The sequence below is a fragment of the Plectropomus leopardus genome, chromosome 3 (assembly GCF_008729295.1).
Source record: "Plectropomus leopardus isolate mb chromosome 3, YSFRI_Pleo_2.0, whole genome shotgun sequence".
NCBI lineage: Eukaryota > Metazoa > Chordata > Actinopteri > Perciformes > Serranidae > Plectropomus > Plectropomus leopardus.
The window spans coordinates 29,618,502-29,635,896 of NC_056465.1; the positions used below are offsets into that span (position 1 = coordinate 29,618,502).

Consider the following 17,395-nt stretch of genomic DNA (forward strand, 5'->3'; position numbering starts at 1 on the left):
CTCTTTGTAGCGTCTGACCTCTCAGACAGACTTTGGTTGATGGTTGATGAGGCATTAAGTTTTTTGGACCCTCTTGAGCCTCAGTTGGTTGCTCCCTCCTCTCCCGAGGCTCATGTAAATCCCCAAAGTGTTGACACATCTCTGTGTGTTTGTGTGTGTATGTGATACAGACAGAGGCAGGGAACAGAGCCAGGTTAACCTGCGTGTTGACTTTGCAGGCTTTCCCAGGGTGCAGGAACCTGGTGGTACACCAATGTTACTCCGTGTGCTGGGCTCGACCCTCCAAAGAAAATCTGATTTATTTATGTAAACAAGAAAGCCTGGGAAAACAAAATAAAACAGCCAGAGGATATGGCAGTGAGCTCTTACTGAATGCATGAGAGTGTTTCTGGGTTGTAAGTCAAGAAGAGGTGGACGTTTGCGAGATTTGCAGTTGCAAAAATAGTTTATGATCTTTCCTGTCAAGTATACAAATTTGGAAACTTCTTGGTGAATCTCCAGTGCATGAAATTTGTCCCTTTGTTCAAAAATGTTGGTACAGTACACTGCAGAACTCGTTAGTTTCTGAGGGGAGTATCTGGCCTTCACCACTTCCTGAACTAGCCAAGAGGGAGCTGATATTAACGGGCACGCACTTTTTTCCCACCAGAAGAAGAAATTCCAGTGAATAGTCTATTCATGAACTTTGTGCTCCAAGTTGACACAATAAACTCTGCTTTCTGCTTGTCAAAATTTGTGTTTGTAATAACTTGTCTAAATTCAAACAAAGATCCAGTCAGAGTTTGTTCTGTCCCGTCTGAAAAGTGCTGTGATTGAGCACTTCAGCATATCTGTGATAACATCTACGGACAGATATTAGTCTAGGTGAGTAACTGACATGCTGGATATCATGTTTAATGTAAAACGATATGCCATAACTCCCACTGGTACAGTAGATACAGTAATTTGCTGCCACATTCAGTAACATTTACCACATATGGTTTTGTTTTCACATGGGATCCTCTGGGAGAAAGTAACAGCACTGTAAAGGCAGTCATGCTATAACATGCTGTTAGTTATTAAAAGATTTTGAGATATAGAAAAGTAGGTCCAATTGTTTTTAAAATGTGTTTTGCCTCTAAAGATTGGCTTCATGTTTATTTTTAAAATGTACACACACATATGCATCCCATTTAAGCTTATGATGTGTTTCTGTTTACCAAGAAGTGATTACTAATGGAGCCTCAGTGAGGGTGAGGCCCAGAGTGGTCAAAGTTCACTGGGCACAGGAGATATGTGTGTACATTTACAGCCCAGTTTCCAGAATAAGATGTTGGCATGGTACGTTTCTGCAAACCACAGAGTGTCACATTTGTTTTCTACATATGACTCAAGTCAGATAGCATGTATATGATATATATATTGATATATTTATTATTGATATTGATTTATTATTATTATTATTATTATTTTATTATTATTATTATTATTATTATTATTATTATTATTTATTATTGTTATTATTATTATTGTTATTACTGTTATTACTGTTATTATTATTAATTTTTTTGTATTTTTATTTTTATATTTTTAGTTTGGGAAATATTCAGCCTTTATTGCAACAGCTGAAGTTTGGGATATATATTCAGTCATATTTATAGTGAAAAAGTGGGTGTTTTTTAAACCATAGTTTGGGACACATCCAGCTATGTTGGTAGGTGGGACATTTCTAGCTATGTTTTTTTTGCAACAAAAGAGTTTTGCTTTTTACCAACTGGTGCTACATTTCCAGCCCTGTTTGTACTGACCAAACTGGGTATTTAAATGTCACAACATAAAATAAACAGTTGAAGCTTGAAGAAATGTTAAGTTTCAATATATCAGCTACATATGAAACATACAAATGTAACATACCTGTGGTATGCAATAACATACAATACCAACATTTATCCTGGTGGCTGGGTTGACATTTTACGCTTCAATATTATATAGTGTTGTATGAAATACATAGAAATACATGATCTGGGTCTTTGACCTTTGGTAGCACATTTTATAACGTGTCAATAGTTTATAGTGACACATTATGCAGATATATTTCTAAAGTCAGAATGAGGGGGCTCTCTAAAGACGCTTTGCTCAGGGGCCTCTACACACCACATCATGGCTAAAATTTCATATTAACGGAGGGACAAAATGTCTATTTTTATGTCCCTCAGTGAAATATGTAGGGCTTTATGAGGCCAACTTTCCTTTATGAGTTACTGCCCAGACATTTAGAACATATAGTCTGGAGGTACAGCACAGTGAAGTTAGGACCTAACAGCGCTCTGTTACGTCTGTTACGTCTAACAAACTGGTGAAGTAATATTTTTTATTTTCTTCTTTTTTTTATTCTCTCTGTGTCATGTTATCTTCTTACTTTGCGCTATAGAAGTTTGGATCTGCTTTTTCAGAGCAATGTGTAACACTTTGATTTGTGTTTAATGAGAAAATGCTCCCTCGGACCTTTGAAATGTGTCAAACATGCTTCTCTACTGTAAAGGAGCTTGTTTTGATTGCTTTGTACACCTTGAGCTCAAGTTTATTTGCGTTCCTTTTCTGAAAGCTTTTCGAAGTGTCGGTGGACCTGACTTTGGTTTATTTCTATAAGTGTGACCCCGGAGTGAGCTGTGATGTGGTGACTTTTGTGAAGGTTAGCTGCATGAAAGATATGACATCCGAGTCAGTTTAGATTTTTTTCATGTCAGGATAAATTTAGATCTTAAATGAAATGGCTCTGTGAGGCTGTGCTGAAGTACTGCATACTACAAACCCAATCATGCACTGCACACTGCCTACTAAATTAACGATTAAGTTTGCCATTGCTAGCAGACTGTTCACACTGAAGTATACTCAATGCGTCTGCATCACATGGCTATATCTACAATGTTACCGCAACGAGCTACCATTTAATGACAACTGTTTATCACAAATGCAAATCAACATTACCTCTTATATGTCATTTAAATTTTCTTGTATTAATTTATGGCACATTATAATGATTAAATATTTTAGTGTTGATTGTCATTTTTATCACATTTTATACGTAAGCTCTCATGTTTTTCCTATTAACTGTATATTAAAGTCACTCGCCATCTTTCGTATAATATTTTATCCAGTGGTTAATTATTCTGCCATTGCGCAGCCTGAAGACATGCAGCGCATTTTAGGGCGGTTGACTATGTTCAAAAAATGTCACAATGTCACATACAGAGAAATTCTCGCGAATCAAATATACATCTAGTTAATTCTTGCATAGCCTACACAAAAATCGACATACCATAAGATATGTGGTCAGAATGCCCTATATACTCAGTTTTATTATACTTGGTAATAATAGTATCTTAGTGTGTGGTTGTGAAGACAGCCAATGCTGATGTTAAGTATTAGATTAACTGTTTACTATGTTCACTATCTTAATTTTGCATTTTAGCATCCTTACATTTGCTTATTACAGGGTCCTCACAGTCATGGAAAACCTGGAAAAAGCCATGCAGTTTCACAATCACATTTTCCAGGCCTGAAAAAGTCATGGAATTAGTGAAAATCGTCGTAAGCTTTGGAAGAGTCATGGAACTTTGTTGTGTGTGATGAAATTGTTACACATTAAACAAGATGCCAATAACAGATGCACAAACTCAATTATTAAATTCAAATAAATAATAAATAAATACATCTCACATGTCAGCCAGCTGAGATTAAGCCTGTGGATAAGTAGGGCAAAAAAATATATATATTATACGTCCTTGAAAAGCCATGGAAAAGTTTTGAATTTTTGTCCAAGAAAATGTGTGAGAACCCTGTTATTAGTACTAAGGACAAAATCCTCAGGGCCCAGACTAAAAACAAGTGAGAGGGTAACCTTAAATACACAATCACATCAGACCATGGGTGTCTTTTTGTGTTTTGCAAAATGAGGTGCATAAATACAACTATTTAAAGGGGGATATAAATTAGGTAATACAATATTAGTCTCACTAAAAACAGGAGATTTCTTTAGCGCTCTGGACCTCACTTTGAGAAAAAACCCACTCCTCCTGACAATGGCATGACTGGGATGGGGTTTATGGACATGCATCTGCGTCGAATACATGCCTCCACCAGTCCACCTCCTAACCAAAACCCAGACACACATTGTAGTTCTCCATCATCTCGTCCCCTCCGTTTCCCACTGCAGCCTCCTCCAGTTTATGTTGGACTGGTTGCACCAGTTTGTTAGTTAGCAAAGTGTGAGCTCAACACTTGTCTAAAAGTAGGTGGACCCAGTTTACCTGGGCGCCATGGTTACTACATAGAGCAGACTTTACCTCAGACCAGCAATATCCAAACCAAACTTTGCCTGTTAATGTCTGCTGGTCGTTGCTGAATGAATTGTTTAATTAGCAGTAAAATGCCAGACATACTGTGCATGAGAGGATTTATTTTTCCAGTAAAAAACTGGAGCATTACGTCAGCGTCACTGGCCCATAGCATGTGCTTCTGTATGCTAAATAACGAGGGCCCAGAAGTCAAACCCACTGTGTATCTATCTGCTCTGCTCTTACATACAGGTGGGATATTCTGCTCTATGTGACCTAGATCTCCTGTCTTTTTCCTGCTCTGTCTCTCAGGAGCTGAGAGAACAAATTCACTACTGAAGGGTTTGTGCAGCTGGTCCTCATTGTGGTCCTCTGTCTCCAATCTCCACATTTCTCTTTTTTATCCTAACTGTATGTGTTTTCATGTCAGAAAAATACTACAAGCTGTAGCTGTGGAAATGAATCTTAAAAAGCAGTGTCCACTCTTTAAATATAAAGTTGCACGTACTTGACGTAATGAAGTTTATTGTGAAATAAGACAACTTACGTGTGGAAAAACTAAAGTTTGTGCATAATGAATAAAATGCTATTGACACTTTTTGAAATTTATACATAGTAAGGTCAGATTTAAACCATCAGATGATCTGACAATGCTTTCATACGATTATTACATGTTTTTCCCTTGAAAAGCTTTAAATATGTCTTTGAAAGTGAAAAGGAAAAAATCCCGGAGTTGCCACTTTTTGAAGCCGAGATAGGGCATGAATAAATTTTTCCTGCTGTGTTCCTGTAAGACGAGATCGGAGAGAAGTTTCCAGAACTGTGAACCTGTGCCTGTTACTCTGCTGCACTTCTGACTGATCTGATGTTACTATAACAGACACCAGTGGTCGAATAACAGCTGCTCACCTCATACAGGTACAGAGAACAAGGCTGGATCCAGAAGAGCAGATACCAATACAACCGATACATTTTCACATTTTAACCCACTGTGCACTCAACTTAGCATGTACTCAAAGTATTCAAATATTAAGAGCGGCTTGGATTTGGTATTTACAGCCTAATACTTTTCAAAGACCACCATCACATTTAAAATTGATAAAAGCGTTTTTTCCTACCATGTCAATGCAGTATTAAAATCAACATTGCGAGACCCCAATTTTACTTGGAATAGGTAAAATATCACAGTTAATAATTAGAAATCTTATTTTTTGGCAGATTTGTTTGTAGCACAGCAGCTAAATCAAAACAAACAAAACAAGAATAGAAAGACAGCCTATAATGACAAACATTTAACACATGCGCCCGTATATACAAATGTCAGGAGCTCTTAATAAATGGAGAGAAATTATCCCAGACTTCGGAAAATTTCCCTTTTCTATTACTCAGCTTATGTTTGCTTTGTGTTTGTCTTTGTTACCTTAGTTTGTTAAAGCTGATGTTGGAGCAAAACCGTGTAACCCTAAAAAAAAAACCCACATGAGAAACACGGAAAACATGGAAGATGAGAGAAGACCATGTTCTTTTTTTAAACATGTATTTTTAGTATGGGCGCCAGTTTAGTCCATCTCAGACTCATCCTGTTTGGCTCAGCTGTATGTCATCAGACTTGGTGGTTCAAAAGGTTTGAACTCTGCAAAGCTTGAATTAACATTCATCATCTTCTACTATCATTTGTGAAGTTCAGCTCTTCTACGTTAACATGTAAATGTGTTAACAAAAGCATGATAATGAGTTATGCTGATATTAGTCTTAAAGTGCAGTATTTGTACTCGGGGAACCATGTGTGTGTGTATGCTATATTTTCTGAAAATCCAATAGTTTGGGATATATTCCTCTGTAGACCAAAAATTGACCCACATCCCCAGTTTTAGCATGCTTTGGAAAACCGTGAGCATTAATGTCAAATGTATGTGATTTGCAGTAAATGGGCTAAAACATGCAAACACACCATTATGGTCCTTTGAGAGTCTCCAAACGTACCAGAGGTCAGTTCTCCTCCCCGAAGCAGCACAAGCAGCCTTTACATAAAAGTTCTCCAGCACATGGTAAACACATTTTTTGACTTCCAAATGCACACAAGCCATCAGGTGTTTGTGTTTCATTAGCTATGAAAAGCTGAGAGGAGTTAAGCTTAGCGAAGGCGTCTTAGAGGGAAGTGACTGTAATCTGAAGCCGGAGGAAATGGAAGTTAGAAAAGCAATGAGATTATGTGTTAAGGCACAATGAAAGAGGCAAGTCAGACCTTAATTAGTGTCACAAAATTCAGTGGGTGGACCGTCAACGCTGGTCGCACGAGATAAGTTTGAGGTCATTTTTTACTACAGGACTGCTTTAAAAGTCCACTTTTGCTTTTAATTCAAGAGACTGGGGAAAAAAACATCAGCGCTTTACAAGTAATTTTTCATATTTTCCAATTCAAGGTGAGGATATCATTCTTCAATATCAAGTATTTTCAAACCTGCTGGACAAAAATAGAGTAAATGTTGGATTGAGCTCAAAATCAACAGGTCTGGGTTTGTTTCCCATCGCAGCATTTGTGAACCTGCACTTGATATACTGTATGTCAGAGGCTGATATGGACGGAGGTTTGGAGCGTTAGCAGACAAAGTAACTGCTGGTGGAGACCCCCTGTGGAGCATAAATCACGATAAAGCAGCATAGAGATGATATTTTAGGAATAAAGTCGTAGATTGAACATTATGTGAATGGAGGCCTGTGCTATAGTCTAATTTTGTCCCATTGACCAGACTGGAGCTCTGCAGCTCTGTGTGGCGTACTGCTGATCCTTCTGTTATTTCAACAGGGAAACGTCAGAAAAATGTTGTCTTTGGCTGATGTCGAAGACCAGGAAATGTCTGATACACACACACACAGAGATGTATGAAAATTCCCACAGCGCTCTGGCAGTTTTGTTTTGTGTCATGTGTAATTGGGTTTAGATAACCCTGCTTTATTGATGGTCTTTTAGTATTTACATTGGAGTTAAAGCACAAAGCCTGTCGCCTGCACTAAAATAAAAATACAAGATCATTAGATAGGGGCTAAAAAAACACAAGTATTGGAAAACTTATAGGGTGGCTCTATGATATATTTGGGGTTTTGCTTTCTAGTACTGTTTCTGATGTATTCAAATATGAAAATTCAAATTGCTTCGAAGCATGTTTGTTTTAGCCTCAAAATGCTATAATCCCAGGCCCTTCTAAAAACATTTTCCCACTTGATGTAGATTTCTGCACGATTATTGCTACATAAAAACCCATGTACTGGTGTTGACACCATGTTAGTTCTGTTATAAAGTCACACAATTATACAAACAAACTAAAAAATTCAGTTTTTGATAAACCAGCAACTCCCCTGTGCTGTAAAAAATAGTGTTTCTGTCAATGGAGTCTGGTGGCTTTGAGGAGACCATAGATAACGGCTTCAGTTCCCTGTCCGAAATCACAGTCTGACAGCGGGCAAAGGTAAAATAACATTAACACAGGGTACACTAAGCTGATGTTGATTATTTTTTTTAAGGTGGTCCTGTTTTTAGGAGGTTAAAATACATTTTGCTGCTGCTCCCATCCACAGCCACCAGACTCCTTTGACAGAAACATTCATTTTAGTATGCAGAAGACAAGGAGTCACTAGTTACCACTGCTGCTGATCAGTTAGTTAATTTTTCATTGTTGTGTGACTTTCGGCGTCAATTTAACATGGCGTCCACAGCAGTAAGTTGTTTAGCTTCTGTGACCAAGTAGTCCAGTCTGCTTCTCCAAACTGGGAATGTGCCAAACACCATCTAACTGTATGTGATACAATAACTTTGGATCTATTAATGATGTTATACAGTACAAATGTGGTTTTACATTGAATCTCAGTGTGTCTTCACCTGGTTAGTTAAAGGTTTGATAGCATCAAGTTCCACCTCAAAGCTCAAATCTTCCAAGTTAACCCTTTTCTCACTTTCAGTCAATAAATACCTTAATTGCCATTGCACAGCTGGACAAAGAAATTAGGTGTCTCCAGTGGTACACATAGCAAACAGAAACTTAACACACAAGAGGACACATTTAACTCTTTAACAGTCACACTAAGAGATGCATTTGCAAAAAAATGTATATTATAGACCATAGAATAGGTTAAGAAAATGTATCAATTTATAAGATTTTTTTTCCATGTATAATACATTGTAAAAAGTCATTGACATTGATATAGATACAAATAAAAATGAATATACTGTAGCAAAAAATCTGCCAAATATACAGTGAAAAAAAAAGTCATTGTTATCATCTATAAACATCTGAAAAAAATGAAATTGGATTTTGCCAAGCTTTTAGAAAAGCAGTTTGATCATAAAAAATGTCACCTGTGTGGTTACAATGCCCGTTAAAGGGTTAAGACTGTTCAATGGGCCACTTCACAAGGACTGCGACCAAAGAAAATACTGGAGCACACCAGGGCTTTGGGTGCAGTCCTTGTGAAGTGGCCCACTGAATTGTTTGCTGTAATGCGTCCATTCTTTGAGCACAGACTCAAGATATATTGCACATATACAGGATATTCCACATAGTTTTTATTGAACATATCTTATAGCGTGGTCATTTCAAAGTTTAATTCTTTGATCCATACACTGTTAGAGAGTGGCGTGTGTGGGGGGATCAGCACTGTAAGCTACATCACCGCTTTTTTTGGTAAGGGTTGAGTTTCCATTTGAAAACCACGGAAAAGAATGCACATAGACCCGCCCTTTAACTGAAAAATTAACACTTAATTTCTCGATTTTCCCTCTACTAACATCAAAGTGTCTCATTTACTGCGCAGTTTTGTTACATAAGACGTGATTAATAACATTGTGCGAACAATAAAACTCGGTTACATAACAGAGACTTTAAGAAGCAGTAAAAGTGCCCCAGCTGGTTTCTCCGAAGAGTTAACTCAGCCGTGATCAGATAACCACACCAAGCTGTTTAAAGGAAGCAAAGTATGTGGAAGATTTTGCTAATGTTGGTGAAAACTGAACACATCCCTGTCCCATTGTGAAAATTAAAATGACAAAGTTATATGTTCACTTAGCATGAGTGTATGTGTGTCCTTGTTTGTCTTTTTTTCTTTTAAATCTACATTTGTGAAGTCACATCATAAATGAAATGCAGACAGAAACGAGCTGAAACTGGTTGTTTTGCTCTGCTAAGAGCTGCTAAGTGGTCAGTTGGAGGCGGCTTGTTGGCGCTGTGTCTGTCCGGCTGAAGTCATGTCTGTGACTCAGAGTCTCAGCGTCTCTGTCTCCCCTTCCTCCTTCATTCATTCATTCATCATTTGTTCCTACAATTAGTGTGTAATATGTGAAATTATTTTTAAAAAGCTTCATTTTAATTGCATATGAACTGTGACTTTTCTGTCTTGTGTGGTTGATTTTGAAATATCACCACTGTTAGAATTTAACAGGCCTTCTCTCACAGAGTGATAAAGCACAAAATAAATGGAAATTCCAGTTTGGTGGGAATTATTGTGTTTTTTATTGAGTGGAATAAAAACATGCTTCCAATTAAACTCCCATTTTCTGCTTGTATATGCAAACAAATGTTTGGTTCCCATGAATACAGAGGAGGGAATATAAAATACAATTTGTTCCTCATGTGACTGAGCTATTGTCCACTGCCTTGTGGTTGAATTAAGATAAGATAAGATAATAAGATAAGATAAGATAATCCTTTATTAGTCCCTTACAATGTTACAGCAGCTATGAGGTATGAACAAGTATAAGCAGCGAAGGAACAATACAGTAGTAAAAAATAATTACAAATATTAAAATATTAAAATGTTAGATAATAAAAAAAACAAGGTGCAAAAAAGAGTAACGTAAATAAAATAAAATTGCAATGTCCCAACAAAAATGGTCTCAGAAAAAAAAAAAAAAAAATAAATGGAAATTCCAGTTTGGTGGGAATTATTATATATAGAAAAATGTACACTAATTGCACATGGAGATAATTGACATGTGAAGAATTGCACGTTTTTGAATAACTAAATTATATATCAAACAATTTTTTGCATATTTTTGTAACCTGCTGTGTCCGTCTTGTCTTTCAGATTGGAAGCCTGTCTCTGTGTTTGGGGATGAAGCACCTGCGGGACGTTCACTTCCTCCTGCTCATCCTCCTCTACCTGTTAGGAGCCGTCACATCCCAGGTCAACCCAGGTCTGTGCCGCCTCACTGAAGCCAAACTGCATTTTTCTGAGCTGTGATTTAGGTGTCTATATTACACTATGGATTTTTAGGGCCAGACATAAGGGGGGAAATGAGAGGAGGAAGATTTTTTTTTGTTGTTGCATGAGGTGAAACAAAGGTTCATGTGTGCTGGTTGGATCACTATTATTAAGAAGAAACAGCAGGATAAAGACGGATAACTTTCATCATATTTACAACAAAACCTCCCTGTTCCCTGGTCACATGTCACTGAACTAACCAAGCAAGCAGAAGCTAGGAGGACGCAGACTGAGTTAGATTCAGCAGATTATTGAAACTGTTTTACAGCTACTGATGATAGCATTTAAATGTGTAAATAATTAACAGTTAACTTAAATTACCATTAATGCAATATATGAAGTACCTTAAGTTCTGAAACTGTTAAAAAAGTTGAAATGTCCATAACAGGGTTACAAATACATCATTAGTGCCAGGCATATATATGAAAAAAGAAGAATTCAAGATTTGATTTTTTCACTTTTTGTATCGCAAGAATAAAGTCAAAATGTCAAGAATAAAACTGAAATAGCGTTTCAAAGAATGTAATTGAAATTTTGAAAATAAATGTCGTCAAACCTAACTTCAAACTTCAAGAATGAATGAAACAACGAGCAATAGCACAAACGGCTGCTTCTACAAATGTCTCGTTTAGGTGAATTTGTGATATTTTGCTTCAGAATCAGTTTTAGTAACAACAAAATAATTTTCTATTTCTTTGAGTGCATAAACACCACGTGTAAGTATTACACTTTGTAGAGACTGTGTTGAATATTGCATCCTCTCAGAAGGAAATATCACACAAACTTGGATGAGGTGGCCCCATTCTTGTAAACTTAAATAGCCAGCGATGAACAGATGCACGGGTGTCGATGGTTACACCTGTATGGAGTACACAGAGGACGTACTGTTTGTAGTCTGTCACAAGACTCAATTTGGTAGACCAGACGAGTTGACTTTATCTCAACATTTTGATCTTAAAATAACAAAAAACAAACCTTCCTTCTGGCAGCGTCTGTGCACCAGGATGAGAACAGTCATGCTGCAGATATTCAGCTGTTTACACATATCCCAGCAGCACATTATCACGGACCCCACTGCGTGCTGTGATTGGCTATTCATCACATTGGTATGTTAAGGTTAGGATTAGGGGAAAAAAAGGTCATGGTTAGTGCTAGTACTAGCCGATCTCTGATATTCTCTCTTAGAGTTAATTAGAAAATTCACAAGAAAAACTCAGAAACGTGCCAGAAAGTCAGGCGACATAAGAGTGACACAGTCTGTGGGCGTATTAAGACGTGGTCGCAGCAGACTTTCATACAAGAGACTGCAGTTTACTTCCTGTGTGAGTCAATGTTGGTTTAATATTTTTAGACTTGCTGGATGTTTTTAGGATGTTTAAATCTGCTGAATGTACACTGACTGTATACTAAACCCCGTGCACAGCCATGCCTCTCTACTGGGTGCAGGGTAACACATGAATCACTTAAACTTCCAGCGTTCACCAGGATGCTCAGGTTGACACTTATTTTATTAACAGCTTACGTTAGATACAAAAGAAGGAGTGAACTGTGCGTTTTGCATATTGCTTCATTGGATTCGTTCTGTTCAAAATCCCCATCAACTCTTTCATTTTAATCATCTTGTGCTCATTAGCAGAGGATGAGACAGGTGCACTTTAAAAAAATATATTAACTATAATGTTACCATGCAGAATTAATTTTAATATAAATATACATTTTATGAGTAAAAAATACAATTAATGTAAGGATACAATTAACAGCATTCCATACTATACATACAAAATTCATGAATACTCATATATAACAAAAAAACAAATAGAAAAAAATTATATAGCATATCGACAAAATAAATGTTAAAATATTAATGAAATAAGTCTCAACCTGAGCATCCTGGTGTGCACACACAAGAATAGACACCTGGAGTATAAATAACCACGCTGGCCATGTACACCCTGGGTGCATTTTTGGCTACGAACACTTGGACACTTTTATCCTGCTGTTTCTTCTTAATAATAGTGATCCAACCAGCACACATGAACCTTTGTTTCACCTCATGCAACAACAAAAAAAAATCTTCCTCCTGCTCATCCTCCTCTACCTGTTAGGAGCCGTCACATCCCAGGTCAACCCAGGTCTGTGCCGCCTCACTGAAGCCAAACTGCATTTTTCTGAGCTGTGATTTAGGTGTCTATATTACACGATGGATTTTTAGGGCCAGACATAAGGGGGGAAATGAGAGGAGGAAGATTTTTTTTGTTGTTGCATGAGGTGAAACAAAGGTTCATGTGTGCTGGTTGGATCACTATTATTAAGAAGAAAAAGCAGGATAAAGACAAATAACTTTCATCATCTTTACAACAAAACTGCCCTGTTCCTGGTCACATGTCACTGAACTAACCAAGCAGAAGCTAGGAGGACGCAGACTGAGTTAGATTCAGCAGATTATTGAAACTGTTTTACAGCTACTGATGATAGCATTTAAATGTGTAAATAATTAACAGTTAACTTAAATTACCATTAATGCAATATATGAAGTACCTTAAGTTCTGAAACTGTTAAAAAAGTTGAAATGTCCATAACAGGGTTAAAAATACATCATTAGTGCCAGGCATATATATGAAAAAAGAAGAATTCAAGATTTGATTTTTTCACTTTTTGTATCGCAAGAATAAAGTCAAAATGTCAAGAATAAAACTGAAATAGCGTTTCAAAGAATGTAATTGAAATTTTGAAAATAAATGTCGTCAAACCTAACTTCAAACTTCAAGAATGAATGAAACAACGAGCAATAGCACAAATGGCTGCTTCTACAAATGTCTCGTTTAGGTGAATTTGTGATATTTTGCTTCAGAATCAGTTTTAGTAACAACAAAATTATTTTCTATTTCTTTGAGTGCATAAACACCACGTGTAAGTATTGACACTTTGTAGAGACTGTGTCGAATATTGCATCCTCTCAGAAGGAAATATCACACAAACTTGGATGAGGTGGCCCCATTCTTGTAAACTTAAATAGCCAGCGATGAACAGATGCACGGGTGTCGATGGTTACACCTGTATGCAGTACACAGAGGACGTACTGTTTGTAGTCTGTCACAAGACTCAATTTGGTAGACCAGACGAGTTGACTTTATCTCAACATTTTGATCTTAAAATAACAAAAAACAAACCTTCCTTCTGGCAGCGTCTGTGCACCAGGATGAGAACAGTCATGCTGCAGATATTCAGCTGTTTACACATATCCCAGCAGCACATTATCACGGACCCCACTGCGTGCTGTGATTGGCTATTCATCACATTGGTATGTTAAGGTTAGGATTAGGGGAAAAAAAGGTCATGGTTAGTGCTAGTAGTAGCCGATCTCTGATATTCTCTTAGAGTTAATTAGAAAATTCACAAGAAAAACTCAGAAACGTGCCAGAAAGTCAGGCGACATAAGAGTGACACAGTCTGTGGGCATATTAAGACGTGGTCGCAGCAGACTTTCATACAAGAGACTGCAGTTTACTTCCTGTGTGAGTCAATGTTGGTTTAATATTTTTAGACTTGCTGGATGTTTTTAGGATGTTTAAATCTGCTGAATGTACACTGACTGTATACTAAACCCCGTGCACAGCCATGCCTCTCTACTGGGTGCAGGGTAACACATGAATCACTTAAACTTCCAGCGTTCACCAGGATGCTCAGGTTGACACTTATTTTATTAACAGCTTACGTTAGATACAAAAGAAGGAGTGAACTGTGCGTTTTGCATATTGCTTCATTGGATTCGTTCTGTTCAAAATCCCCATCAACTCTTTCATTTTAATCATCTTGTGCTCATTAGCAGAGGATGAGACAGGTGCACTTTAAAAAAATATTAATTATAATGTTACCATGCAGAATTAATTTTAATATAAGTATACATTTTATGAGTAAAAAATACAATTAATGTAAGGATACAATTAACAGCATTTCCATACTATACATATATACATGAATACTCATATATAACAAAAACAAGTAGAAAATTATATAGCATATAGACAAAATAAATGTTAAAATATTAATGAAATAAGTCTCAACCTGAGCATCCTGGTGTGCACACACAAGAATAGACACCTGGAGTATAAATAACCACGCTGGCCATGTACACCCTGGGTGCATTTTTGGCTATGGACACTTGGACACTTTTTCCTTACCCCTGGCACGAATACTAAAAGTATGACTTTATTGTCTAAATTCATTTTATTCTCATGATACAAAAATTTAACAAAATCTTCCTCCTCTCATTTTTTTCATTGATGCTCTGTCCTAATACTGTTCGGCAGTATTCATGTCTCCGACTGAGATGAGATCACATTTGGGAGTTTGTGAACGCTGTAAAACGAGTTTTGTGAGTTTTGGGTAGTGTTCGTGGGGTTTGGTGCTCGAGTCGAGTCCAGACTGCGACTGATTCCGATTTTGGATAAGTGCTGCTTTGTGGGAGCCATGTGGTCCCCTCTCTCTGGTTTGGCCTCTTTGATCCCAGCATGCACGCCTTTCTCCAGCTCTCCCTCCGCTGTACGGGTGGTTTTTGTGATGTCAATGAAAAGACCAATAATTTTTTAACTAGAAAATGGAGTAGCAACATTTCGTGGGCAGAGACAAAGTCGAATAGGAACCAAAGAGAGGTTTGGGGTTATTGTTGAAATAGTAGAAATACTGCAGATATTTGCCAGTAAAAACTCTGATCTGGCTCCTGTTTATGACTTCAGTCTCTGAGCTTCTGTCATCACGCTGAGTTTTCTCTATTGTTGAAAGGATAATGAACGTCATGCGCTCACATCTAAACAGTCATTAATGCTGGTTTTTGTCAGAAAGGTTCAACACAGAGTTTACAGGTCACACTGACCTCACTCTGCCAACCAGTGTTTAAAAAGAACGAAATAACAGTGGAAAAAACGCCCCATCACTTCCACATCCTCCTGCCTCACTCCACCCCACTTCCACTTTCAGAATAAAACTTTCGACATTATTTTCCACACTCTTACACAACTGTAAATCCAATTTCTTTTTGTGACTGTAAGAATAAAAACAAACATGAGGTCGTGCTGACAGGCCGCTGCTGAATCAAAAGTACAAACATTACATTTTTCAAGAGAAAAACAAACAAAAAGTTATGTTCAACAGCAGTTCTTTTCTAAAGCAGAAACTTTAAAACATTTCCATTTTCACAGAGCGAGCTGCACAAGCATGCACAAATACTGTGGCAAGCCCTTTGAACATTTAATAGTCAGAAGTGGTAACAGGAATTATAGATAACCAGGATTGCTTTTATACTAGTTAGAATTTCAAGCCAAAAATGTATTTTTATTCGAAGCAATTCCAATTTATTTATCTACAATTCATTTTTCATGAGTCAGAATCTTAATGCTTGGTGTCCACAGTTAATTTGTTACATGTGGATATGCTCATTGTAGCTCAGTTACAACTAATCAGCTTTTACCACTGACGTCTATTCAAACCAATAACAAGTATATATAATACAGTTTTGATGTTTTACAATTCCAAGTTGACATATCCACAACATAATGTATGTATACAAAAAATGGGTGGGGCCAAATCAGAGGTTATTATAAAAACCTGAAATATATATGTGCTGATCAGATGCTGCTATAATTAATATTTATTAGAAAATGATTTACAGAATCATCTCAGAATTGAGCTTCAGGTAATTTTTTTATCACAAGAGTAATTGACTGAACACAGCTCCCAAAATGAGGATTTTCCTTCATCACGATAACGGATATGTACATATTTTACTGTGTTGATACTTGTACTTGTAAAAAGCACATTATCCGTATTGGATACTTGTTTCGTGCAAGAAGTCGACTCAACACTAACATAACAACCTGACATTTTGACACGTTGAAATGTCATGAAAAATAAATTACTATTAGTTACCCCTGTTCATTAAATGTTAAACATGTTTGCTATACAAATACACACACACTCAAAACCTGGCTTTCCCTATTTGTCCTTCATGTGCCAGAGTTAACAAAATAAAAGAGAGAGCGGAAAGTTTTATCAGGAGTCTTAAAAAGCGAAGAAAGAAATAGAGAGTGAGCGAGATAGAGATCACAGAGTGTTTATAGAAAGAGATTTAAGTAGTGTGTGCATGCTGTGGTTACTTTCATGTCTCCTTACACACACACATATATATAGATATATATATATTTATATTAATGGTTACATTTCTGACCTATTTAACCAGATGTGAGTGGAACATAAGGATGCTTAAAAACATTTCCTACAGAATCATTCAGCTCCAAAACTTACTCCAAATATTTTATGAGGCATCTTCTCAACTACACTTAATTAAGCATTTGAGTTTTTGACCCTTGTGGGAGTGACTTTCTGTGCTTGTCTCTCATCTTACTGTGTTTTTGTGAGTGTGTGTGCATGTGTGTTTGTGTGCCTGCTCTGCTCGCATGCATATACCCGCATGCACACGCATACTGTGGATCGAGCTATCCCACTGGAGTCTGTGGCTAATGCATACCAGACATTCTGACAGCAGGAAAGTCCATTGAAATAGGCTCTGTCTTTCTCCCCGGCACTTGTGTGTATATGTGTGTGTGGTGTGTTTCCCAGTATCTGACCACTCATAAGTCATGGAAAGGACTGTTTGTGCATCTGATCAAAGTTCAACAAGTTCACCGTTAACGACAAAGTTTTGCATCTGTCATCTGACCCGAGGGATTTCTTCACTCAAAAACCACCCAGGATTATTATTTTTTGAAAAATCACCTTTAGTGTCACTTAAAGCTTAAATCTCAACCTGCTCTAATATATGGAAGCAG

The 17,395-nt window shown here is 37.1% G+C and overlaps 1 protein-coding gene across 3 annotated transcripts in view; it reads left to right on the top strand.

Moving 5' to 3' along the window:
• Positions 1 to 17,395, top strand: part of ddr2a (discoidin domain receptor tyrosine kinase 2a) — a 51,641-nt gene that overhangs the window by 11,180 nt on the left and 23,066 nt on the right. For 2 of the 3 annotated variants that reach the window (XM_042482525.1, XM_042482532.1), the window contains exon 3: positions 10,395 to 10,503. In XM_042482525.1, the coding sequence (XP_042338459.1) occupies positions 10,422 to 10,503 (82 nt within the window). In that variant the 5' untranslated portion in view covers positions 10,395 to 10,421. Of the gene's footprint in view, positions 1 to 10,394; positions 10,504 to 12,650; positions 12,704 to 17,395 lie in introns of those variants that run through there. The other variant, XM_042482537.1, reaches the window with a different exon arrangement.